This window comes from Lepisosteus platostomus, chromosome 3 (genome assembly GCF_059453375.1).
Source record: "Lepisosteus platostomus isolate fLepPlt1 chromosome 3, fLepPlt1.hap1, whole genome shotgun sequence".
In the NCBI taxonomy this organism is placed as follows: Eukaryota; Metazoa; Chordata; class Actinopteri; order Semionotiformes; family Lepisosteidae; genus Lepisosteus; species Lepisosteus platostomus.
This window is the reverse complement of record NC_142613.1, coordinates 14,380,075-14,406,076: the sequence shown is the minus strand read 5'-3', so window position 1 is coordinate 14,406,076 and position 26,002 is coordinate 14,380,075. Positions and strand designations below refer to the sequence as shown.

The 26,002-nt window shown below is 35.5% G+C and overlaps 1 protein-coding gene across 1 annotated transcript; it reads right to left on the bottom strand.

The window, feature by feature from the left end:
* Positions 1–7,502: 7,502 nt before the first annotated feature.
* On the bottom strand, positions 7,503–18,834 carry LOC148674509 (uncharacterized). The gene is made up of 12 exons (XM_088624649.1): positions 18,662–18,834; positions 18,528–18,557; positions 16,706–17,020; positions 15,749–16,072; positions 15,295–15,324; positions 15,099–15,134; positions 14,976–15,002; positions 14,736–14,834; positions 12,793–12,817; positions 11,249–11,283; positions 11,113–11,150; positions 7,503–10,955 (listed from the first exon to the last, which is right to left on the bottom strand). Exons 1-12 carry the CDS (start codon positions 18,690–18,692, stop codon positions 10,770–10,772), a joined length of 1,176 nt encoding a protein of 391 aa, XP_088480775.1. The 5' UTR covers positions 18,693–18,834; the 3' UTR covers positions 7,503–10,769.
* Between the last annotated feature and the right edge of the window lie 7,168 nt (positions 18,835–26,002).

Sequence of the window (26,002 nt, the reverse complement as noted above, 5' to 3'; positions counted from 1 at the left end):
TATCTAGGAATGGACAGAGGATTTGTTGAGTAAAACTTAATTATACAGAACTATTCAAGTCATAATTCTCAAATGCTGAACTATTATTATGTTTAGTTCATGATAGCAAATGGACATTTACTAGTGTCTGAGAATATAAATGTGATTTATCTATATGAGAATGATCAAACATTTGAGTTTGTTATGACCCCAAGTGTCTAGAGATAAAGAGTTGTAACATTTAGGATGGATTTGGATGGAGGTGGGTTTCTGGTGAGGGACTTAGGGAGCGTGACAACAAGTTTTGATGCAAAAGTGATTATTTTAAAGTGAATAAGTGACTGGCAGTATCAGGATACAATATCAGGATACAATAACACACAGGGAAATTGAACTAGAGTGGTGCCAAAGAAAAGAAAATAACAAATAAAATGGAGCTGGCTAATAAAGTAAGGGAAAGCTGACCTAACTACCAAAACAAAACCCAAAACAGTCGGTCTTCAGCGTCTTCTAAGGCCCTAGCTAACCTTCAACTACCCAAAACCATACAAGACAAAAAGGCACTCATCAATCCTAAACTGGTGTTACCAACTACCTGTGCAGAATGTACCCGACATCCAATACTAAACCTTAACAAAAAAGTTCACACAAATATACAAGTGAACTATGAATACAAATAAGGGGAAATGAGAGTAGACAGAAGGAATGGGGTACAAAGGAGCACAGAGGTTGATATAACACGTATGGGTAAGGTAATGGAGAAATAAAAGAAAATACAAGCAAACGAAAGTACAAGGTGACGAACGCAAACCAACAAAGCCGAAGCTATACAGAAACACACACGAAGTGAAACAAACGAAGAGAAGTGAAGTCAAAGCAAAACGAAAGCGAAACAAAGCCGAAGCTGAGCTGAGCAGAACCAAAGTCGAGTGAAAGACCCCTTCATTCTGAAAACCTCCAAGTTAAATACTGAAGAAGTTGAGTTCTTATTGGTCGTGAAGCTGATTGATGAATGATGTACTACGGCAAAGAGGATGAATTAATGAACCAATGGGGAGGGAGAACAACCAAAGTCAGGAAGTGTGGAACATAACATCAAAACAAACACACGGACCAGACTGGGACGTAACAGAGTTAGACTGTAACATTATAGTCGACGCATAGAGTATTTCAAGTCTGAAGTTATTAACTCTGATCTTTGTAATCCCCGAGTGAACAATCAGCATTCATGTTCGCAGCAGATAATTTCGGAGTTTTAAATTCTATTATGTTTCACTAAGAATAGGAACGACCAAGAATTAAGTGTACTGAAAGGGTTATGGAGTGTTTAACAAAAACATGGCTTAACCTTCTTGGCTGATGGCTGAGCTTCTGGCCTGAGGATGAGGAGGCCGGCACCCCCATACAGAGTGAGGTATGACCAAGCAATAGCTGCAGAGGTGGAGATAGGATGAAGGTGAGTTGCAAAAAGACATATGCGAGGGAGAGACAGGCATTACATACAATATTTATAGTGTTTAGGAGAGGAAATGACACCTGGAGTGATGGCTAATTACTGACTAGCCAAGTCTGATTGAATTTGGCTGTTGTCATCCCTCCTGAACTCTCATTACAAATTCCTTTTCCCTAGGACAATGAGGCTAGGACCCGCAGAAGAACCAAACCATCAATGTAGAATTAGGGAAGCATGGAGAAAGTGAGAGAAGTGTTCTGTGATATATGGCTTACAATCTGGGTCACTACAGCAGTTGGATAGAGCAGGAGGAGTGTTTGTTTAAGGGTATCTTTATAGGTTTAGTGAATTTAAGGGAGATATGGGAGATTTATCAATGTATGTGATAGGAATATGTTGATGAGCTGCTGAGAACACAAATTTAACCTGGAAGGAGTGGCCAGAATTGCTCAGCAGGAAATCCAGGGTTCGTGAGAACGTCTTGCAGATTATAGAGAAACCTGTTACAAGCCATTGAAATAACTTCAGGAATTTCATTATAGGTTGAGAGGATCTTCTTTTATTGATCATAAATAGAATCATTATCTGAATGGATAAGGACCCATTGTTTCAATTGTGCCCCAAAAAGCAGAGATGGAAATTGGAAAGCATTCGCATAAACTAGAGGAATGATCAGAAGGAGAGATTAAGGTAAACAGCAATATCTTGGGCTTCTATAACTACTGACTTTGATCACTGCCTTCTAGGCAAATGGAAGAGCAGTAAAACTTTGGAAAGAACAAGACTTTTAATAGAAACACAACTCTCTTCATGTTGCAATATAAGCACCACAAGCAGACTTTCACCTCATATTGCAAAACAAGAGTGATGTTAGGATCACACTGATGATCAAGTTTGAGGAGATGTGAAATAAAAAATGCATGTGGGGTATAACCTGCATGGCATAGCTGAGGTGATCCAGAACATACAGTACAGAAGTTCTTTATTTGCAAAACTTAACTGACAAAAGGCAGGAAGACACAATGAGATGCAGTGATGAGGCAGAGAGTCCAAAAAGATGTATGCAAGGGAGAGAAGATGATTACATACAGTATTCATAGTGTTTAGGAGAGGAAATTATGTTATGAATCAATTTCCTATTGTAACAGCAAATTAAAACCCCCAATCTCCTACAATAGTAAGAAAAAAAAACAAGGAGAAGAGAGAACAGGTTTAGAACAATTAAAAACAAGGATCCAATGGGGGTAGACACCGACATCAATTAAATAAAAGCCTTTCTGAAGTTTTGAGTCTGGATTTGAAAGCTCTCAGATGACTCTATGATATCTTGGGGTTAGAATTCCAGAGCTTTGAGGCATACCAAAAGAAGGCCCTGTCGCCCATAGTATGTAGATAATCAAACAAACAGGAGACCAGAGTCAGACAAACAAAGATAAGCTGCCATCAGCATAAAAATGATATTTCAGACCATGTGATCTTAAATACTGACCCAGTGGGAACATGTAAATACTGAATAATAGGGGGCCCGGTGTCAAGCCCTAGGGAACACCCAACATCAAACCTGACTTTAACCCCCAAGAGAGATGAAGTGTTGTTGATCAGTAACTTAAGAGATGAACCATTCAAGAAACAGAGTCTTAAAGATTGTGTTCATAGAGATAAGTTATCTGTAATTATTTCTAAACAGGTGGCACATGCTTGGTGGCTTCTACCTGAGCATCGTAGACATAAGAGATTAGATCCTGTGGTGGAGAAATCCAAAAGTCCAATAAATTTAATAATGACATAGGTAAATCTAAAATAATTTTAACTTGATTTTTAAAAATATGACATGAATGAGTTACAAGACCTGATTTCAGTATGTTTTAAAACGCTTTTATACATACTGTACAATTCAGAATAATTAAGCTGCAGCATAAAATCACCCCAGCTAGTATCTCAGAGCTAGAACAAAATTAATGCAATATAAAAAGTTAAATATTTTATTTTTTAAAACTAAATACAAGATAGTAAATAATCTGTGACAGGAAAATTCCCAGAAAGTTAAAGTGCAAAATGTACAAGACTGTGATTAGACCTGTACTACTATATGGAGCTGAATGCTTGGCAGTTCGAAAGAGGGAAGAGAACTTGATGAGAAGAACTGAAATGAGGATGTTGAGATGGATTCTGCAGATTTCAATGAAGGATAAGATCAGAAATGAAGAAATCCGTAGACGATGTAGGGTGGTGGATGTGGTTGAGAAGATGCGAGAGGCGAGGTTACGGTGGTATGGACATATCATGAGGAGGGACGTTGAGGAAGTAACAAAGAGGGTAATGGAATTTGAGGTGGAAGGTAACAGAGGAAGAGGCAGGCCTAGAAAGAGATGGATAGATTGTGTGAGAAAAGATATGGAGGTATGTGAAGTGAGTGAGGAAGATGTGCTTGACAGAGACAAATGGAGAAGAGCAACCAAAGCACCTGACCCCAGGACAGTCTGGGACTAAGGCTGTGAAAAAGAAGAAGAAGAAGAAATACAAGATAGTAAATGTGGAAAAATAGCCATTATCTTTTGGTGTTTTGCAGGTTTGCATCATTGACATTGACTTCTAATTATTAATATAAACATTTTATTATATAAGCAAAACAAATAGTAAATGTCTCAATGTGGTTTATCAGAAAATATAAAAGCAAGAGTTTTCTAAAAATATATCAAATACAGATAAACTGAGTTTTCCCGTAAGGCCCAGCATTTCTTTTCTGTATTGTACTGCATTGTATTGTTATCTAAATTGCATTGACTTTTCACATCTTGTAAAATCCACAGGATGTTTTATGTACAGTACGTTATTCTGTATTACATTGTTTTTATTGTTGTCTCAGTGTGGCCAAAGGAAATATTTCAACTGTATGTGGACAATAGATTATGCTCCTAATTTCATCTTGAGTTTATCTTGAAAAAACAAAAAGAGATGGTTTTCCAGGACAGAGAAGACGTACAGTGTCACTCTTAGTAGAGTTGAGGTTGTGTGCCTAAACTCTTCTGTGTGCCAACGTCTCTGGTGGTTTCAGAATGGGAGCTGAGTTATATATAGCTCATAAATACAATAAAAGCTTTAACTTGTTTCCTAACCATTCGCAAAGTTGAAACTTTGTGGGGGGTATCATTTAACCCCCAAAACAACAGCATTTTTATTATTAATAATTTATTTGTTTGATGCTTTAACTTAAAGCAATTTAAAACTGGCACTTATTTGTACAAATGAGTAATTTACTAGCATATTCTGAGTCTACCTTATAGTTGTAGTCAAACTGTATTTTATTAATTATTAAATGTGATGGATAATATTACACATACCCAACATAATATTGCTGCAATATTTCGAAGTGAAGAGGATAATGAATAGTATTAAGGTTCACACATTCACATTAGAATGTGTAATTGAACCCACATGAAAGACTATACTTTTGGATTTCAAGAAGTAAATAAAGACAATTAAAATATTAAAACATGAAAACATAAAAAATGTTTGACAGAGTAATGAAATACATATTTTGGTAAATTAAGTGGAAGCTGAATGGCTACTAATACAGTTATGTGTTTTATAGATATATAGTTATATATATATATAATATACAGCATATTCATATAGGAATTCATACAGTGGGTAGAGAAAGTCACCTCTACCTTTCAAAATTTGTACCTTTGTTGTATGACACTCTGAATATAAAAACAAATTAAATTAGGCTTGTTCCATTTTTATTTACAGACATTTACCCACATTAACCAAGTGAAAATAACATTCTAAAACATTATGAAAATTAATTAATATTACAACAGTGAAATACCTTATTTGGATATGTGAACACCCCCGTTACAATTGCATTTGTAAACTTGCTCAGGTATAACCAATCACCTTACAGATCACACAACAAACTAATTAGCTCCCACTTGTGATCAACTGTGGTGATTTTGATTAGTTCAGAATTAAAGCAGCTGTTTCTAGAGGATTTCACTGCTTGGAAGTGCATTTCAAAGTAGAGAATCCCCTATGGGAGGAAAGGTACTTTCAAAAGAACTTTGAGATAAAGTTGCAGAAAGGCACAAGTCAGGAGATGGGTTTAAAAAGATTTAAAATGCTTTAACTATCCCATAGAGCACAGTCAAGACCATCATTAAGAACTGGAAGGCATATGGCTTCATCCAGACCTTGTCTAGATCAGGCCGTCCTTTCAAACTGGTTGACTGAACAAGAAGGAGACTGATCAGACATGCTACTGAGAGGCTGATAGCAACTTTGAATGAGCTATGGGCCTTTATGGAAAAGACTAGTCATTGTGTGCATATGACAACAATATCAGAAGTGCTGATATCTGGCCTGTATTGGAGGTTGGCATAAAAAAGTAACTCCTTAAAAAAAGCCACATCAAGTCTTGTTTAAAAAGCACCTAAGCACCTTAAAGGTGCTGTGGTCGGAAGAGACCAAAATCAATCTTTTGACCTTAATGCAAAACGGTACCTCTGACAGAAACCCAATGCATCTTACCATCCAAATAACACCATTCCTACAGTATAGCATGGTAGTGGCATCATCCTGTTGTGGGGGTGTTTCTCTTCAGCTGGGACTGGGGCACTTGTCAGGATAGAAGGGAAGATAGATGGTGCAAAATACAGACAAATTCTTGAAGAAAACCAGCAGCCCTCAGCCAGGAAGTTCAAAATGGGAAGATGGTTCACCCTTCAACATGACAATGACCCAAACCACACTGCAACAGCAATCATACAGTGGCTGAAGGACAGGAAGGTGAATGTCCTTGAGAGGCCTAGTCAGAGCCCCAACCTAAATCCCATCGAAAATCTTAGGAATGACTTGAAGAGGGCAGTCCAACAGTCATCACGCAGTTTGACTGAGATTGAAAAATTCTGTAAGGAGGAATGGGCAAATATTCCTCCTTCTAGGTGTGCAAAGTTGGTAGATATGTATCCAAACAGACTCAAGGCTGTAATTCAAGCATAAGGTGCTTCCACTATTAGTTCAGGGGGGTGTTTTCTTATCCAACCCAGTTATTCTATTTTATTTTCAGAAATTCTGCTTTATTTTTTCACTTGGATGTTGCAATGTACAATTTGTAAATAAAACTAGAAAAAAATCTGATTTTGTCTTCTTTTGGGGCTTTAGGGCAACAAAAGGTGGACGTTTTGAAGGGGGTGGTGACTTTCTATAACCATTGTATATTTTCACTGACAGAGCCCAAAATAGTATCAGTGCTGAAGTGGTCCACATCATCAGGGGTAACAGCTGATATATACAGTATTGATAGTTTATACAGTTTATATATTTAAAAAGTATAAATGTGGGACATAACAGTGATATATATATACAAATTGCCATTAATTAATTAAAACTGACCACAGCTTAAAACCATCCACCAAAGTGTCGTTATTTCCAGGAAATAATAATTTGCTTATAAAGTGCAATTTTGCAACCCCTAAACTAAAGTATGAATTTACTTACTAAAGGGGAGTTATCATGGGAGAATTAAGAAACTGTATATAGGTATATAGGCCTTGAATGTAGGAATTCACAGTACTGCATACAGGCTGGAAGAGCATTAAGAAAAAATCACTGTGATAATGATAGATTGCACTGAGGAAAAGCATAGGATATACCCTTCATCATAATGGGAAAAGTAAAATTAGGTTTTACTATTGAGAAAAAATAAATCTTTTAATCAGTTTAACTTTTGTGTAGCAAAGTTAGATATTTGAGACAGCAACAATAGTAAAGATCCTTCATCAAGGAATCAAATAGATTTCACTATTTCAAAAATAACATCAGTTTATATCCTGCAATTGCATGTGATAGCTCATAGTGCATTTTGTACCTTAAACTATTATATATATGTAATGTTGCCATAGCCAAAATGTAAATGTAGTGGCTCTCTGAAGGCACCAGTTCTGTAGGGTTTGGGCATTTACTGGAACAATTATTAATTGTAGCAGTAAATCACAAAGTAGATTCTTTTGATGGCTTTAGAATCCAACCATGCCACATAACTCAAACAACGCACACACACAGGTACTAATACATGAGGATACATTTATTAATACATAGAATATGCATAAAACCTAACAGATCTTATCGAGAGGGTTATCAGAATACAAAAGATATATATATTCAATCAGTTACAAAGAGTTACACATATCAAGAGGACATACGTTCAGTATATCATTCATTTAGACCGTTTCGTAAATGAACTTGGTTATAACTTCTACATTAGATACTCAAAACAAGTACATAACTCTTAGGAATTAAATTGATATCAACTGGTTGGGATAACAATTGAATTCTCGAGCTGTAATGCATTGAAGTTGAATACTCATCCAATCTCTGGGGATTCAGATCTCCTGCGGGCACAAAGAAACAGTTGCAGGCTTGTTGCTGTCCAATCCGCGCTCTCTGGCTCAGTGCCAGGCTGTGCTGTACGGCTTGCGACGGTGCGCTGCTGATGCTCACTGACAGGAGAAAAGATGACTTTGGGTCCCAGCAAGTCAGGAAGAGGACCGGTTCGTTCCTGATGAAGAGCTAGTTCTGAATAGTGATTCAGCTGTCCTCAGTTCCGACCTGTTCACGAGGCCTGCTGCTGGTGCTCACCTAGGGTGGATCCTCTGGTTATTCTCTGGCAACCTCTGCTCTAGACTCTTAGAACAAAGGAAAATTCTGGCACTCGGACACACTGGCCGTTCCGTGGTTGTCCGGGCTGAGTCTCAGGATGGTCAGGAGGCGCGCTGCGAGAATGCCCTGCCCTTGGGAGCCTTCTGCTCCTGGGGCGTCCTGCCCTGGAATTCTACTTTGAATTCCCTTTAGAACAGTCCACAGAATTCTCCACTGAATCTCTTCTGAATCTTTCAGGCTCTCTGTGTTGCCTGTTTTTACCTGGAGGAACTTCAGCTCGTTGATTGGCTGAAAGTTCCATGGGCATCAGAGTCCCACGTGGGTTACTCGGCCCTACCAGTCCCTGATTGGTTGATCAAGGTGAGATATGAGTCACTTACTCCTGACACTTAGGAATGCAGTCCAGATGTCCATCTGGCACTCCCTAGACAGATAGGCGCCAATGGATGACCATTGATCATGATATCAAGGCTTAGCTAAGTGCATCCACCTCTGGGAGCTGTCATTTATCAAAGGAACCTTAAATCAGGCTGCATGAATAGTTTCTCTGACGCTGCACCACAGAGATGAACAGAGATGGGGCCTAATTTGGGAAAGCTCAGAAACACTTAATTCTGCCTTATTAATAAGCCTCGCCGCTACATATATACAAATAAAAATATTAAAATATAAAAATACTGGATAGTACCTAAAATAGTAATAAGAATATGGTATGGTTTTTCCCCTTTTTTGTTTTTCTATTTTGTATGTAAATGTTGCATTACTCCAACCCCTTCATACAGTACATAAATTCCTTCTTAAACTGCATTTGTGCTATGACTCCACCTTAAGTATTTAAAAGTTTGTTTGGTCACAATTCACCATCATTTTTTTTTAAAGATAAAACCCAGGTGCTTAGTGGAACCACTAAAACAGGGGTAAAGGTTGTGTTTTTCATGAATATAATTTTTATTGTAAAAGCTATTATAATCTGACAATAATTAAAAATTTACATCACTTTATTGACCCATTACAATTTCTTGCATTAGGAATTTGTTTTTTCTCATACCCCAGATTGCTCTCCATGAGCCACACAGACAGGGAGAGAAGCTTGGGGTCAGAGCGCAGGATCAGCTATTGTACAGCACCCCTGGAGCAGCTGGGGTTATGTGCCTTGCTCAGGGTCCGAACAGATTAGGATTCCTCTGCCAGCAATCGGCAACCTTCCAGCCACAGGTGCAGATCCTTAGCCACAGAGCCACCCAATTAAAGTCTTTTTTTAGAATCAATTCAGATCATTTAGTTATCATTATCATATTACTAGATCTCTGGTCATTAAAACATGTTTGAACATGTTTTATTTTGTTATTCCATTTAGTATAATATTTACTGAGTCGGATTAAGAAAAAATAGAAATAGAACCTCCCAAAACTTTCTGGCAAGTGACTTGGAAGTGACTTGGAAGCACTTATTTGCCAAAGTAAAAAGGATAGGAAATAATATTAACATTCACATACACAGATTATATGTGTAATTGAACAGACCTTGTTCAGAGATTGATACATTTCCATACGTTTGGACTTAAGAAAATAAAAGCAACTGAAACATTAAAACAGGAATGTGTTTTACTCCTAATTTGTGTAGTAATGTTTTTAAAATTAAATATATTACAAAAAAGATTAATGGAGTGACATAAAAGTGATAATATTCAAATGCTGCAGTGGATTAATTACATTAGTAACAAAAGTTTTTTCCATAGTTTGAACCATATTCCAAATCTTCATCAAGTAATTATAAGTAATTATTTACAGAATTGGATTATTATCCACTTATAAAATGTAATGTTGCAACCCCTAAACTAAATAAATTGTGTTAAATATATAATTAAAAAATTAAGCAAGTGTAATTACATTACTTTACATCATTCCTAAAATAAGAAGAACACTAACATTAAACCAAAAAAGTTTATTGAAGACATAAAGGTAAAATCGCTAAGTAAGCTACAGTATAAGAAAATGTAGGTCAGGTTAAGTAAATTTGCCTTTAGATTATAAGAAACTTTCAATTAAATGTTCATTTTCAAAATATACGTATTATCAAAATATTTCAAAACCAAGTTTGTCCAGGTGTTCCCCAGTGACAAAACACACACCAGAACATGTGCACAGTACATCAGGGGCACAATTTCTCTCTTCTTTAACCAGAGAGGAACAATACAGTATAGGGATATGTACTGTACAGTGTGTTTCTACAGCACCAGACAGCATTCAGTAAGTATACAAGCATGGGATTGTATTACCAGTAATTTTCTTTCACTGACTGAATGAAGAACAATACAGGATAATGTATAAAAACATTGAGGAAAATGATCAATGTGGAGAAAATTAAACTTTGATGTCTTGTTATAAGGAAAACCATGGAATATATCTTTCATTATAAAGAGATAAGTAAAACTAAGCTTCACTATCAGGTATCAGTATTAGTCTGATGTTTGTGTTGGAAACTCAGAAATTTGATATTTTAAGATAACAACAATATTGAAAGTACTTCATCAAGAAGCAGACATCTAGTGTAAAAGCCAAAGATAAACCACACATAACAAAGTACAAAGGCATAAAGACACATGGACAGGTATAAGTAATAAGGAAATAGTTTATCAGAAAGGCTATTAAAATATTGCTCCATTTCTCTGTTCTTTTTAATTGTCTATGGTTCCGTAAATGGAGCAGATGTTGTCTGATGTGGTTGTGGGGTTACTGTCAAATTGTATCCCCACAGTGCAGTACTCTTCCTTTGGATGGAGCTGAGCCAATTGGTCAGCTTTGCCAGGTTGCTTGTATCGTTTCACTTTGCTATAGTACATTTCAGAGCCTGTGTCGTGCAGCTGTAGGGATCAACAAAGGATTCCAGTGATTTCTATCGCCACTAACACAAAAATAGCATTTCATGACACCCGGCAATAGAGTGACATACTAGTACACAGCACATACATAGAATGTTTTTTAAAAGTAGTGTTACTTCATACATGATGATTTGATTACCTTTGAAATCTTTTGATCATTTTCATTGACGGCAGAATCTGTTATAAAAATAAAAACAAAACATTCATATATTTTTCAGTGTAGATGGCGTCTGTTGAGAGAGCATTAAATCTAGCTTGCTTTTTCACATACTTACACAATTCAGTATTGTTTTCTTCAGTCTGCTTGTTCCTATGTAAAAAAAAATGTTTTAAGAGCAAATGCATGATCTTTAGACTGTAATCTATAGCATTGTACAGTTTCTACTGAAGTGTAATACTATTATACTTCCTAACATAAAATAATCATTATGTAGGAATATCACAAAAGGAGAAAAAAATGTTTTCAAGATAAAATGAGAATGTGCAAAGCAAAGTAAAGTAGGTTTTTAGAAAATTACAATTATTTAAAAATTACTTTTTGAAAATGTATCCTAATGAATGTACTTCACAGAAACAGCATTGTCTCCACAGAAACATATTTTTTTCTAATATCATTTTCTAAATAATAAAATGATTTTATTTATTTTTAAAAATGTTGTTTAAAATAAGTCTCAATACACTAGATATGATGTACATCATAAATATGTCAGATTTAGCTTGATATTGCAGATAAATTAATACGTGAATATAAACACACAGTGAAGTGAAACACAAACATTTCTAATTTCATTAGTAAATGAAACCTATATCTTAATTTTTAATAGCCACCCTCTCTAAAGACATGTTTCCTACAAATTCTTCAACTTCAAATGCTGTATCTGTTGTCCTGTTGTGTAGGTCTAATATAGCATGCACACTCTTGGGCAAAGGCAAAGGGCATATCTCCCAAGGGCATATCTCCCTGTAGTAATATCTCCCAAGGCAAAGGGCATTTTGTCTTGGGAGATATTACTATAGTCTACAATCTGGTTATTCTTTAACACTCACTTTATTTACTTGTTCTGATATCTTTGAATCTTAAATTGATGGGTTCTTTCCCTGATTGTCTTCATGTATCTGGTTTGTGTTAGTTTGGTTAAGGTTAACACCCAGGAGTTGACATTGATGTTGTATTTTTTTCAGGTTTGCTTCATCCATATCTTTGTAAGACCTTTTTTTCCTGCTCTAATGTGATTGTTTTTGTGCCAACAGGAGAAGAAAGCCTTTTTGGGAACAGGAAGTCAGTTATATACTGTATGACAACATTAATAATCCAACAGCTGCTGGTAGATTATAACTTCAAAGCTCACGGTCCCTTCTTAGGAGAGTAGATGCAGTAAATCATCTAGGCACACACAATTTCAATATCAACATTAATGATTAACACCTGTGATCAATTATCTTAAGATATATAAAAAATAATGTCTTAAAGGTCAAGACTCAGTTATGTATTGTGACGTTATGCAACAATGTTCATCCAGGGACCTTTCTTTACGGTAAAGAACTGAGCATTTCTGTGACCATTGGTGTTCTATTATTAGTAAATACATATATGATTTAGGGATACTAGTTTATAGTCTCTCAGTTAGTCTAAGATGTATATCCCGATGAAGGGTTGTGTATGGGGAGTTTTTGACAGGTATTTAACATTATTTTGGAGCAGAGTGTGCAACCGTATTTGGCTACTTCTACTATTTTTTACCAAACAGTACTTCAATAAGGTTTGGGTGTGTGTTCTTTTTCATCTGTGTTTTTTTGTCTGTCGTACTTATTTACTTACCTTTCACAATCATATTGGATTTTTCCTGAAAAATAATACCGAAATGATAAGTGGAACCAGTAAAACAGGGCTACAAGTTGTTTTTGTAATATAGAAATAGAATAAAATAGGATGCAAACAAAAAAAATAAGAAAAGAAAAATATTGCACATTATTCTATTACAAAACATAAGAAAAACATTGCACATGAACTTGAACTTGAACTTGAACTTTATTGCCATATGTAACCGGTACTGGTACAATGGACTTCTTACTTACAGAAAGTCTCTCGTTTGTAAAACAAGTGTAAAAAACAAAACAAAGTGAAAACAGTGCATCAAGACAATGTACAAACAAACAATAGACAATGTGCAAGTTAAGTCAAAATTGTGTCTGTCCTTTGGGCCGACAGCTTTAATAGATAGTGGAACAAAGGGATGTTCTGTTTGACCTACATTTGGGAACCCTTAAACGTTTGCCAGAAGGAAGAAGTTGATATTCAGAATTGAGGATGTGAAAAGGATCTGATATAATTTTTCCTGCCTGTTTGATTATGGATTTTTCAAAGATTGCAGGTAAGGATGCTGTTTCAGTCCCATGACGTTCAAAGCTGTCTGGATGAGGTGGGTAATTTGCGATTCGAAATGAACTGATAGATTACCAAACCACACTGTAATACCATATCTGATAATGCTCTTGATTACAGGATGGTAAAAGAGTAGCATTACTTCCTGTCAAGCCCCAAACACTCTTAGTCTTCGCAGGCAATATAAGCGCTGCTGAACTTTGGAGCAAACACTCTCAACATGAGTCCAGCACAGGTTACTGTCTATGTGTACACCTAAGTACTTATATGAATCAAACTGAGTGATAAGTTCATTATAGATTAATACTTGTGAGTGATCACCAACTGCTCTGGGATCAAAAACTATTTGTTTTGTTTGTTTAACATTCAGAGTTAGACTATTGTTGTCACACCATTGCACAGACCTTTGGATTTCCGACATGTATACAGATGAGCTGCTACCTCTATGCATTAAGCGGAGCACAGCTGTATCATCTGAGAATTTGAAAATTAAGTTGCTTTGACTATTGCTTGTACAATCATTTGTATAAAGTGTGAACAGAACTGGAGAGGTCACACAGCCCTGAAAAGCACCTGTGCTAATAGATCCTGATTTGGAAAGAGTTTGTTGACCCTGACATGCTGTGTATGATTTATTAAAAATAATTGGTACGAAGTTATAGGTTAATGGACATTTGCTTCAACTTGCTTATCAATAGATGGGGCTGCAGCATATTAAATACAGAGCTGAAGTCCACAAACAGCATCCAAGCATAGGTATTGGAGTCCTCTTAGGTGTTTTAGAACAAGACGCATAATGCTGTTAATTGCATCATTGGTGTCCTACCAGTGTTTATATGCAAACTGATATGGATCCAGTACAGTGTTCACTTCTGAGCACAGCATGGATACCATTATCATCTCAAAGCATTTCATAGCAACAGACGTCAGTGCTACCGGCCTGTAGTCATTGTTATCTGAGGGACAGGGCTTTTTGGATATTGGCACTATTATTGATTTTTTCCACGGCGCTAGAACAGAGTGAAAGTCAACAGACTTCTAAAAGCTGGGGCACCATGCTGGTGTTAATTCCTCTGTACAATTTTTTCAAAAAGAGGCAGTGATACCATTATATTATACAGTTGCCAGATTCCTACCGAGAAATATCTGGTTATCTGGATCTTCAATGTATTTTTTCATGAATCAAAAATAATACTGAAGAGACATGAAAACTAGTCTTGAAGTCTTCATGAAAGTCATTTAGTGCCGGGAAGTTTTACATTTTGTCTATGCTGTTAACATTTACCTGTGACAAGTAAGAGAATATTGGATTTTTAAAAAGTCAAAACATGCACACTAAGTATGACTATCTTATCTTAGTTTAAGAAAGATAAACTTACTGTGTTTTAAACAGATTAGGATCAGGCCTGTTGCTATGAAAAAGACTAAAAACAACAGTCCACCAGAAAGTGTCCAGATGAAGGTGTTCGAAAAATTACCTGAAATATGAATGAGAATAAATAATTTAAATAAAACAGCAAATGCATGTTTGTCAGATGTATTATATTATTGTGAGAGGACTCATAAAGAGGGCAAGCACTTGCTTGAGTTTTTGATACTGACACAAGATGAATACTAACTTTGTCCATCTGTTGATGATGCAGTCTCTGGAAGAAAAGAAAAAACAACAACAAATGTTTTGGGAAACATAATATGCTATTTAAGTAGCATGCTGTTACTTATTTCACAGTTTCAAAACTTACTGGATTCAGCTATGGGCCATTCTGACTCATTAAGACCTGATAAAAGGAAGTAACATATTCTCTTGTTAGATTACAAAAGAGTCATGGTTCAGGCTAGCTTTTATATATTTTGTAACTAATTATATACCATAGAAAGATAGAAAGTAATTAACTGGTAAAGAATGTGAATATACTGTAATTAGGTAATTTTACTCACAAATGGTTGTGGGCCCATTGACACCCAAACCTAAAGAACATATACAATTGGAATCAAGTGAAGGCAAACAGCAACAAATGTATGAAAAGCTTTATTCACACATCTGTAGAAACTTACATTAAATACTGGAGTTAAAGAGAGATGAGCACTGCCCAACCTCACGGATTTCTAAATTCAGTCCTAAAATTTACTCAGTCAGTCAAGCACAAATCTATTGGTGTAATAACATCCAATTATATTGTGGTAATAAGCAGTGCTAAAATAAATTAAAAAAAAAAAAACATTCCATAAAAGAAAAAGAAAAAAAGACTGGCAAAAATTTAATGAATGAAATGCAGACATGAAATACTGTATATATACAGTATAGACAATGTAAATATTTATATTTGCATACATTACAAAATCATAATTAAATATTAAATAACAAACATAATTAAATGAGTTTAGTCCTTACCCCCAACTTTGATTATTCTCTTCTCACTAGGCGGAGAGATAAATGTTTTTTCTTTTCCTTGAAATTCAACAGTACAGCTCAGAATGACCTCAGTACTGTTCCCATTACCTCTCCTTTTCAGCAGCTCACTCCCAAACATAGTGGCAATACAGACTTTAAACTCTTTCTTGAATGGCTCTTTCACCAATGGCACCATAGATTCATTGTTCTGATTAACGTAGAAATGGCAGTGTATTCCTCTCTCAGCTTCACAGCGAATCTTAACTTGTGATCTTTCTGTAAATATTTCCTCATGTACATTAATTCTCGGTGTTCTAAACATACCTGTGGGAAGAAGTCCATCAAGAGATGTTATTGATCCATAGTCATAGTTTTATTAACTGGTTAAAAGATCAAAGAAACACTTGATAAATGACAGATCTTTAATGTTGTGGAATTCATCAATTTTGTAAATTTTGTCAATTATATCTACCAATTTCTATAAAACAGGTAAAGCATTTGAGGTCCATGTGAAAATACTTAAAACGAAATGGTAGAGATTAAGGAAGTTGATCCAATATGTCCAACAATTTATGTATTTACAATTTATTGTATTTGGTTTAGAAGTTTTAGTTTTGGAGGAGGACAGAATTTACTTTGGATGTTCCATAAGAGTTGATTACTGGTAATATATTCTCAGCCTTCATAGTAAGAATCTGGGACTCTTAGATGTTTGTTTCTGTTAGAAATTAAAAAGTACACACATGAATGTACTGCTAAAATTTAAAAAGTAATACTGTGGAAAGATTAAGAAGACTCACCAACAATCTATAGTTCTTGTTATCTTACTTGAGTATAAACCATTTAGATATTTGGATGCTATTTCTGTAAATAAGTACACAAATTAATTTTCTGCTACATTTAACTAATTAAAATTTAACTAAAACTAATTCTTTGTAAAAGATTAAGAACACTCACCAATCACCTCTAGTTTTTCTGGCTCACTCTTGCTTGAGGTAACAGTTTGGTTCCCCTCCATTAGTTCACCAGCACAACTTACAGAAACCTCATTGGTTAAATTCGAGTTCATCAATCTCTGTTCCAGAATGTCCCACCCATTGACAGTAATCTGACAGACTCCAGCCTTGTTTGGTTCTGATCTGAAAGGGTCTGTGCTGTGATGAGTGTAGAAGTGACACAATTTTCCATTCTGAGTTTCACATCGAATTTTTACTGTATTTTCTATATTGATGCTTTTTGGTGTTACTTTAATAACAGGTTGTATAGGTGAATCTGTGAGTATAATAAACAGTAGAATTGATTAAAAGGAGAATATATCATTTAAATTATAGAAGGAGACAACAGTAGTAGCAAATATTATTAATTCAATAGCAATTATTACTACTTAAAAAATTGAAACCTTTATAAAATGTTAAGAATGAGAGAAGGCCATTTAAATGTTTGAATGTTTTGCAACTTATTGATGCAATATTCAAAACCATACCACTATGTGTTTTGTCTTTACATTGGTCAAACAGAAAGAGAATATTGTATAAATGTAAAAAACGACATCCTTGGGATGTTTTAAGTATGGCATAATATCACATGTCTTAGTGCTAGGGCTGTGAAAGCCACGGTTGTATACTTTTACATTTAAATTACATTTTAATTTTAAGTAATATACTTTACAATTTTTTTATCATCGTAAATCTTGCAGCAATATTACAGCATGATCATCGCTAATATGATGCTGTTTTACGTAGCACCAAATCCTGCTGAGAGACAGTTGATGAGCTCCGGCTGTACTTGAAAAAGAGTACAACACAAATGGATCTGTGAGCATATTAGACTGAATAACTGTTTCATTACAATAACTTAAAACCTAACGTGAATATTTTTTTTTAATTTAAAAAACATGTAGCAACTACTCCTTACTAGCAGTCATAAATTATCAGAATTGATCAGGATTACATACAGTGCAGTAGATAAAATTCCAGCCTGTGACTAAAACAACACTTAATTGTACAGCCTCAATTTTGGACTAACCTCTGCTCCACTCAATATATGATATTTTATGTGTAAATACAGAAAATGAGATATTATTACTATTGTTTGCTTCTAGATTAGAAAAAATATATATTATTCCATCATAGTCTGCAATGTAATAAAACAAGGTATGACCATTACAGTTTTTAAAGGCCAGCACCTAAGCTCCAATTCTTATTTATTCTGAAATGAAAACACTCACACACGGAAAAAGAAGGACTATCAGTATAGAAAATCAACAAGACACATGCCTGTAACCTCTGAACAAGCATAAAAACACCAGGTATATGGGATATACAAAAGTATATACTTATATGTTTCTGTAGTAAAATAAAATGGTGTTCAATCAGTATCTACAGTACTATATATGAATTTGACATTATAAGTAAGAGTCTTCTGTTCAACACCATTTTGATACATGAACTCCTTCAGAAATTCAAAATTTATTCCTGCAAGAATCTATAAGAATGCATTTGGTTTCTGGCCATTATTTTAAAATATTAGATGAATCGTGAAGTTCTATATGAGTAAAAATAGTTCTAAGTATGAGTAAAAATTCTAATAAATTATATTTCATTGTTCTCTAGAACAAATTCACTGTAAGGTAAAACAATACTTTCTGTGTGTGCTCACAGGCATTTCCTCCTGTCCTAGATCCAGACCTTTTGTAACACAGGGTTCGTTCAGAATCTTTAACAGATCAGTCACAATTATGTAAAAAAAGTGAATAAATATATTTACAAAAAAATCATACCTGAAGCTGTCTGCCTCGCATTAATCCCAGCTATAAATTTAACAGAATAAAAATAGGTGATACAGCAATCTCAATATTTTAAAAAGGAGAAATGTAAAGTAAATAAAAAAATTATAATTATACAAGGTACTCACCCAGCGTAAGACAAAATATTAAAAACGTCATGATTCTGCAGGGTTGATTCAAATGAAGTGTTCCGGGTTCAATGCATATGTAAGTTAAAATGTGGAACTGACCGCATCAAGGAAACAAGAAAACCACAGACCTAACTACAGTGTGATGACTCTTTTTGTCTGGATTAGGCCATAGAAAAAATAAACATAATTCAGTGTTGTTCTTTCAATATAATATCAGCATGGTATTGTGCTCTCTTTCTTTACATGTGCAAACATGAGCATTCACTAGTGAAAATTCAAAAATACTGTTTAAGATTAATATTAGCTACTGTACATTCATTTGTACATTCTGCAACTGCAAAGCCTTTTTAGTGCAATTGACAAAGTACCCCTAACAATTTCTAAAACAAAAACAGATGTTATTTGCAATGATGGGCTTTTATGTTGGTACAGTACACTACTTAATGACAATAGTTTCTAATTACTGTTAAACGCAAGTAGTAGAAGCTCATAGGCTTAAATAATGTTAGCGAAAAGTTCAGTTTTTGCAAGAGTGAGTATCTGCTTTGACTGACCAGAAAATGTGAAAAGAAATGCACTTGGAAAGATATTTTGTACAAGTCATTGTACACCAGTAGATTTTATCCTCCAGTGGTATAATTACGGGGAAAAGCAACAAAGTTGTTGGAAGTCAAAATAAAGTCAAATTAATTGCATGTAATTTGTGCATATCTTTGTATAAGTTAAAACACATAACTATAATAGACTCTACTAACCAATACTAGTCAGCTGTTGGAGTTACAAAGAACAGTGTTTCAACTGAATAGGTGTGACAGGATAAGCATTGCATAGAGAACAGCAAGACACATTAAAACAATATCGTCACAAGAAATATATAATTTCAGAAACACTCAAATTACAGAATGTTTGGTTATATCTTTCCATTTTCAGATCACTTCCTCTAAAACAGAGTCACAAGGGGCCCTGCACACCCACAACCCAAAGGGCACACACAATTAGCCTTTAATGCCCTACGTCATTATATTTTAAGAAACATCACGAGTATAATAACTTTTGTTAGCAGCTACGCTGTGATTTTCAGCTGGTATCATGTGTACAAATTCAAAATAAATAATAGCTGTTTTTTTAAAAACTGTGAAAAATCATTACTTCTGATGCCACTGTGTCTTAAGGAGGGAAATGTAGTTCAGCTCTGGAGGATGAAGATGGAGGGGACAACTGGAAATTTTAAAGGGAGCATAAAAATAAAGATTTTTTTTTTCTAGTTTCAGATCAGGATTGTTCTTATCATTTTTCAGGTTATAAAACCTCACCTACCATATATATTTCTAATGTTTTTTTCTGAATTTTCTGTAATGCCTTACTCAGCTCATCACATTTTTAGTTTTGTTAGTTTTATATTAATTATTGGTAGTTATGCAATATATTATATACACAAAGAAACTATTTTAAAAAGCCGTCAGTTACATGTTACTTGTTTCAGTGTTTAACAGAATGGTCTTAAGACAACCAGCACTAAAGGCATTATGTGAAACACAAACTTTATCTATTAAAACTACATTAACATTTAAAAAAACAGACATTATGAGTTGATTCTTACCAAAATGTCATCCAGAATAGAAGCACGGATTATTCACAAACTACTGTATGTCTTTTTTCTCTCAGTTATTTAAATGCTTTTATGTAATATAGAGTGGGGTGTTTTGATGTAATCTGAAAATATAAAAGACAAACTGAAACCATCATTTTATTTATTTCAAATTTACAAATTTGAAAGCTTAAAATTAAAAGGCACAAGTATGCATAAGCCAAGGAAACCCTTAATATTTTTAATTTTCATTATTTTCTCACTCACTCATCATAATTACTGCACTGTTTAATGCGTCTATTGAATTAAAAGCACGTATATTTGGATTATTATATGTATATACAGATGCAGCCATTCAAAATGGGTGAGGTATTTCGCGGCATACCCTGGTGGGCGTGTCACAGTATCACGTATCACGCATTTCATGTGTGTCACGTGACTAACTGTCCGGCGTCGCCTTGTAAAACCGCCAGGGGGAGCTTAACCTCTCATGTACAGCATTTGAGCCTTTAATTTTGAACTGTGTATTACAGCATGTTAATCATCAGTCATTAAAATGTTGGTATATTTTATGAAAGCAAGATTGCTCAGTTGGACAAAAGTACACAACCTACCTTTATCAGAAATATTTATGCATCAAAGCCTTTACTGAAGATATTACTAATAGGATTAATAATGGATGACTTTGGACAAGCTGTATACTTAAAGTATAATTTCTTTAGCACATTTGTACAAGCACTTGGAATCTGTCCAAGCCATACTTTGTCAGGCATTTTGTTTTACTTCAACGGGGCATAAAAACTTCCTTGCTTTTAACAGGGCGTTTCATAATTTCTAACTACGAAAATGATTTAAAATGCGACACCTATCATTCAACTAGAGCTTAAAATATCACAAGGAAAAATACACACCGGTATTCCATTTCTCCCTAAACATTGTAAGCTTCGAAGTCTTTAACTAACGTGATACCGGAGTCAACAAGCATACTTTTAGAATTTGATTAAAAATGTTTAAATGTTTAAATGTTTGATTAAAAATGTTTCGCCTGCCTGATCATGCGAGCTCTCTTGTAGCCTACTGGTCTAGGTGCGTGACTACCAACTGGCAGGTTGTGTGTTCGAATCCAGCTGGTGCCGGACTTTTATTTTAACAAACATTTCTTCGAAAAAATAGAATAGCGATATTATGGACAATCAATTGACTTTTATATTTCAAAATATTGCAACATGATCGATATTTGCGATATTTTGAACATATCTTCCCTTCTGACAGCGGTTCCTGCTTCTATTGTGTGTGTGTGTGCAACAGTAAATTTTTATAGAGAAATGGAGGCTGGACAGTATGCGTTACAATATAAACATTTATATCGATTTAAATCGTGTTCTGATTTAAATCGCAAACGCGTGTTTAATTATGTGTTTTTTAATCATGATCAGGCTTATGCATTTCTACATTTTCTGTATGAATCAGCTTAGAGGTTCATACAGAAAGACAGCTTGTGTTTAAATTGAGTGTAAGGTAATTTATGCTTCTAAAGTCATGGTCAGTATTGTTGTACTGTGCTGTACTGTGTCACATTATTTTATAGCGTTTTTATTGCGTTATTAAATCCGTTGGCGCTGTTTTAGTTTCCTGACTCACATTATTTAAACTGCGACACTGATCATTCATCTCTAAATAAACTTTATTTTATATAGCGTTTTAAGCGAATAGGTAATTAGATTGCTCATAAACCTAATCACTTTTTCTACATAAACACAGCGTGATTGCTCTCTGAAAATGCTTTTCCTTTATTTTTAAAGTAGGCTCAGATTTCAACTATAGATCGTATTATTATAAACTTTCTTGGAAAAATGTATTTTATGTAAACCATGTTTGCTATTAATTCATTTAGGGCTAAAATACGTTCATTATCTTCTAATCGAGTCGAGTTGACATCGGAAGCCTGCCACACCCGGACCGTTAAACCAACGCATTAGCACATCAAAGCCCATTGAGCCAGTATTGGCTTTAGTATCCCCCCCTTCTCCCCTCAATTCAATTCAATTCAAGGTGTTTTATTTGCATGACAGATGGGTACAAGCAGTGTTGGGTACTGTATGTATATTGTAACGCTTACGGCAGACAGGCACTGTGTAGGAGCCGACGCACCAGAGCAGCGCCTGCAATTTTTATATTTATAACTTAGTTTTTAAAATTAGTCAAGCAATACGAAGCATCTCCTTTAACTTAGTGCCTGAGCATACTGCATAAAACGATATTAATTTTGGAACTTAAACATACAGTATATGGCTGGTCTCGGTACTTTAAAGAAAACATACACACCAGTATTCCATTTCTCCCTAAACATTTTAAGCATCGAAGTCTTTAACTAACGTGATACCGGAGTCAACAAGCATACTTTTAGAATTTGATTAAAAAGGAATATAATATGGAATCGCGTATCTCCAGAATTTAAAGACCAGACAATCGCAAACTTGTTTTCAATAAAATTATTTTATTCATTCAGCAGTTTGTGAGAGGGACATCCAGCAGGGAGAGACAAACACACCGGTTTTCATTGACAACATTGTTTTTTTTTCAATTCCTCTTGTCTAACAGGAATGTTTTGTTTGTGGACAGACTGTTAGACAAGAGGAAAAGACCGCCTCCTCCTACGAAGCATTTCGTTGATCCGATCACGAATTCTTTTCCAGTCGTACGCAGCAAGGGTTGAGAATCTCCGATTCACCATCGTACTAATGGTTTCCCAGAGATTGCAAGGCAAGGCACTTTTGCCTCTGGACCCATCGAAATTTACAGACGTGGTCCACCCCCAGTAAATTTCAAAAGTCACAAGATTTCGAAACACGAGGGCGGCGTAGCGGTCGGCTCTTGCTTTCCTGTCTATGCCGATGCACTGCAAGTACAACCCCCCCTCCATCTCCTGGGTGATGGGTAGCAGTTGGACATCTGGGAGAATTATTCATCCCACTGGCATCTGTGAATTCCGCTGTGCTTCCTGGGGGGAGATAGCCGGCGGGGACAGCATCAACAGATTCCTGCGCGGTGGTGAACTGAGAGGCCGGGATGGAGTGTCCTGAGGTGGTGTGTGCTCTGCGGGGGGCAGAGCTTCCGCCAGGCATTGCAGCCTGCGCGGCGGGGAGAGGCACTTTTCGGGAGACAGCTGCTCAACTGTTTGACTGCTGGAACTCTAGCCTCCCAATCCTCCCCAGTAATGCATCGTAATGCTCCCGCTGCTGCCGAAATGTCTCCATACAGGTGCTGCTTCTACAGGTTGGCACCCTGGCCAGTGGCCGAGAGCAGAGACCCACGGCCTGTGGCAAAATAACATAATTCATGTAAGAAATAAAGTCACACAGTAGTATTCATGAGTTGCGGAACAGAAGTCAAAATAAACTTTTCTTTTTTTCCGTCTTACCGCTTTCTTTTTTACTGTCCTGGTGGTAGATCATTTCGCCCGTGCGGTGTTTTCTTGAAGACGAGCTACGAAGAAATAATTATAATTGAATTTAAAATTCAAAACGGCAATAATACCTTGTAATATGCGCTGTAATTGCGTATTTCAGATGAAGTCTGCTGTATTTGCTTACCCTTCGCTCTTTGGAAGCTGGGGCGGCAGAAGCACCCCGTCTCTTCCCGTAAAACGCCTTGGTCTCCATACTGTACTATGGTCGCTGTAGTGCAGGTTCGCAGTTTTTTTTTTGTGCTGGGAGCTCACCCAATCCCTTGGTGTCTTTTATGCGTCACACATACTGTATTTCAGCGCCATATATTTCATGGATATTATGGAATATAATGGATGGATATCTTAGTTATCTTTCTAGTTCACAGGTTTGCATGCAGAATTTAATTTTGAAAGCCACTGAGACATCAGGTACTACTGTTGTATTTATGAAAAAGAAACAAAACAAAAAACATACTAACAACTGTGCCATCCTACTCCTTAGTTAATACATTTTATTATTCATAAACAGTTAACATTGTTAGCAAAATATTTTGAATTATATTTAACCCTATTTTTTCTTTAGTTTTGTATTTAACTTATTATATGATAGTCAGACTTAATGTATATTTGAACAATGAAAATATATTTTTACAAAATTTTACATTAAGCACTTAAAATTAATATGGTTAATAATAGTAAACTGTAACATGCTGTAACAAGATCGGTTAAACTGCGAAGAAAATGCTTTCAGAGAAAATGTTTCAGGTGTGAAGAACATAGATCTCCAATGCAATTTCAACCAAACCTGTTCCCACACACCCTGCCCCCACTACCATTAGAATATACACAAACATTTTAGCGTTTCATTCTGAGCAGAAGACCCTCACACCTGAAGAGTGCTGGCTGTGACGAATTAAACCGGTTTTACAGGTTTCAATCACAGACCATGTGACATGGGACTCAGTAAACTAACACACAGCGCCACTGGATTTGATAATACCTAACCAAAATCCGCAATATGGAAACAGAACCTGTGTAATTGTTGATAGATGATGTACTCGTAACATTTTTTCAAGACGAACTACAACATTTAAAAAATGACTTGTATGTACTTGATATCTCTAATCAATCCACGGGTCCCAGCACAAAACGAAACTAAAACGCATACCGTTTCGCGCTTCTTATTAGTTGCTCAAAAGTAATTTGACTGTATGAAATGCATAATATAAACCTAGAAACATATACGTGAGCAGTACTTAAGCACTGTAGTATCGGTGTTAAGACATACCTCTCAAATACTGTAAATCAAGTTAAAAATATCTCAAGACCGATTCTGGTCGTAATGAAACCATGTTTCGTGTATGTTTTCTTTTTCATCTTGAAATAACTCATTTCTAAATACCTTTTTCACTGTTAACATCTTGCAGCAACTTTGCGACAAAATATACACTCTGACAGTTCATCCTGCTACCAACATTAAATAAAACAAATCTTAAGATTTCTATATTTATGTCTTTATTTAGTGGTTTCATTAGTGACAAAGGCTAAACTTTCTGGGAAAAATGTATTTTATGTGTTGCGGAAAAAACTGACTTGCTTTAACAAAATATGTTTACAAATCCTTTCACCTGGCATTTTCGTAGTAAGAAATTATAGAACGCTCTGTTAAAAGCAAGGGAGTTTTTATGTCCGTTGCAGTTCATTTGCAACATGAATATAATTATATCGTTATTAATTTCTTGAGATACGCGATTCCATATTATATTCCCCTTTAATCAAATTCTAAAAGTATGCTTGTTGACTCCGGTATCACGTTAGTTAAAGACTTCGAAGCTTACAATGTTTAGGGAGAAATGGAATACTGGTGTGTATTTTTTTCTTTAAAGTACCAAGACCAGCTATATACTGTATGTTTACGTTCCAAAATTAATATCGTTTATGGCCTTCACACGCGTTACAGTATGCTCCTATTCTTTTTATGCTCAGCTACTAAGATTTCCCTTCAGTGGTAAAATTCAATATCTACAACGGGCACAGTAAAGACGTTTACAGTAAGTCTTTCTACGACAGACCAACGGACCACGAGTGCCCCTGTCGGTCAACCAATCACGCACCGCGGTATCGCGTGTCATCATACCTGCGGTATCTGTACTGCGGTGTCTGTACCGCGCACTTTGAATGGCTGCATCTGTAGATTAGCACTTGAATCTCATTTGTAAATATTCAATATCAGATGTTAGAAAAAAGATTACCTGATTTGTAATTTGTCTGTAATCATTAAAAGTCTGTAATTTCCTACTTT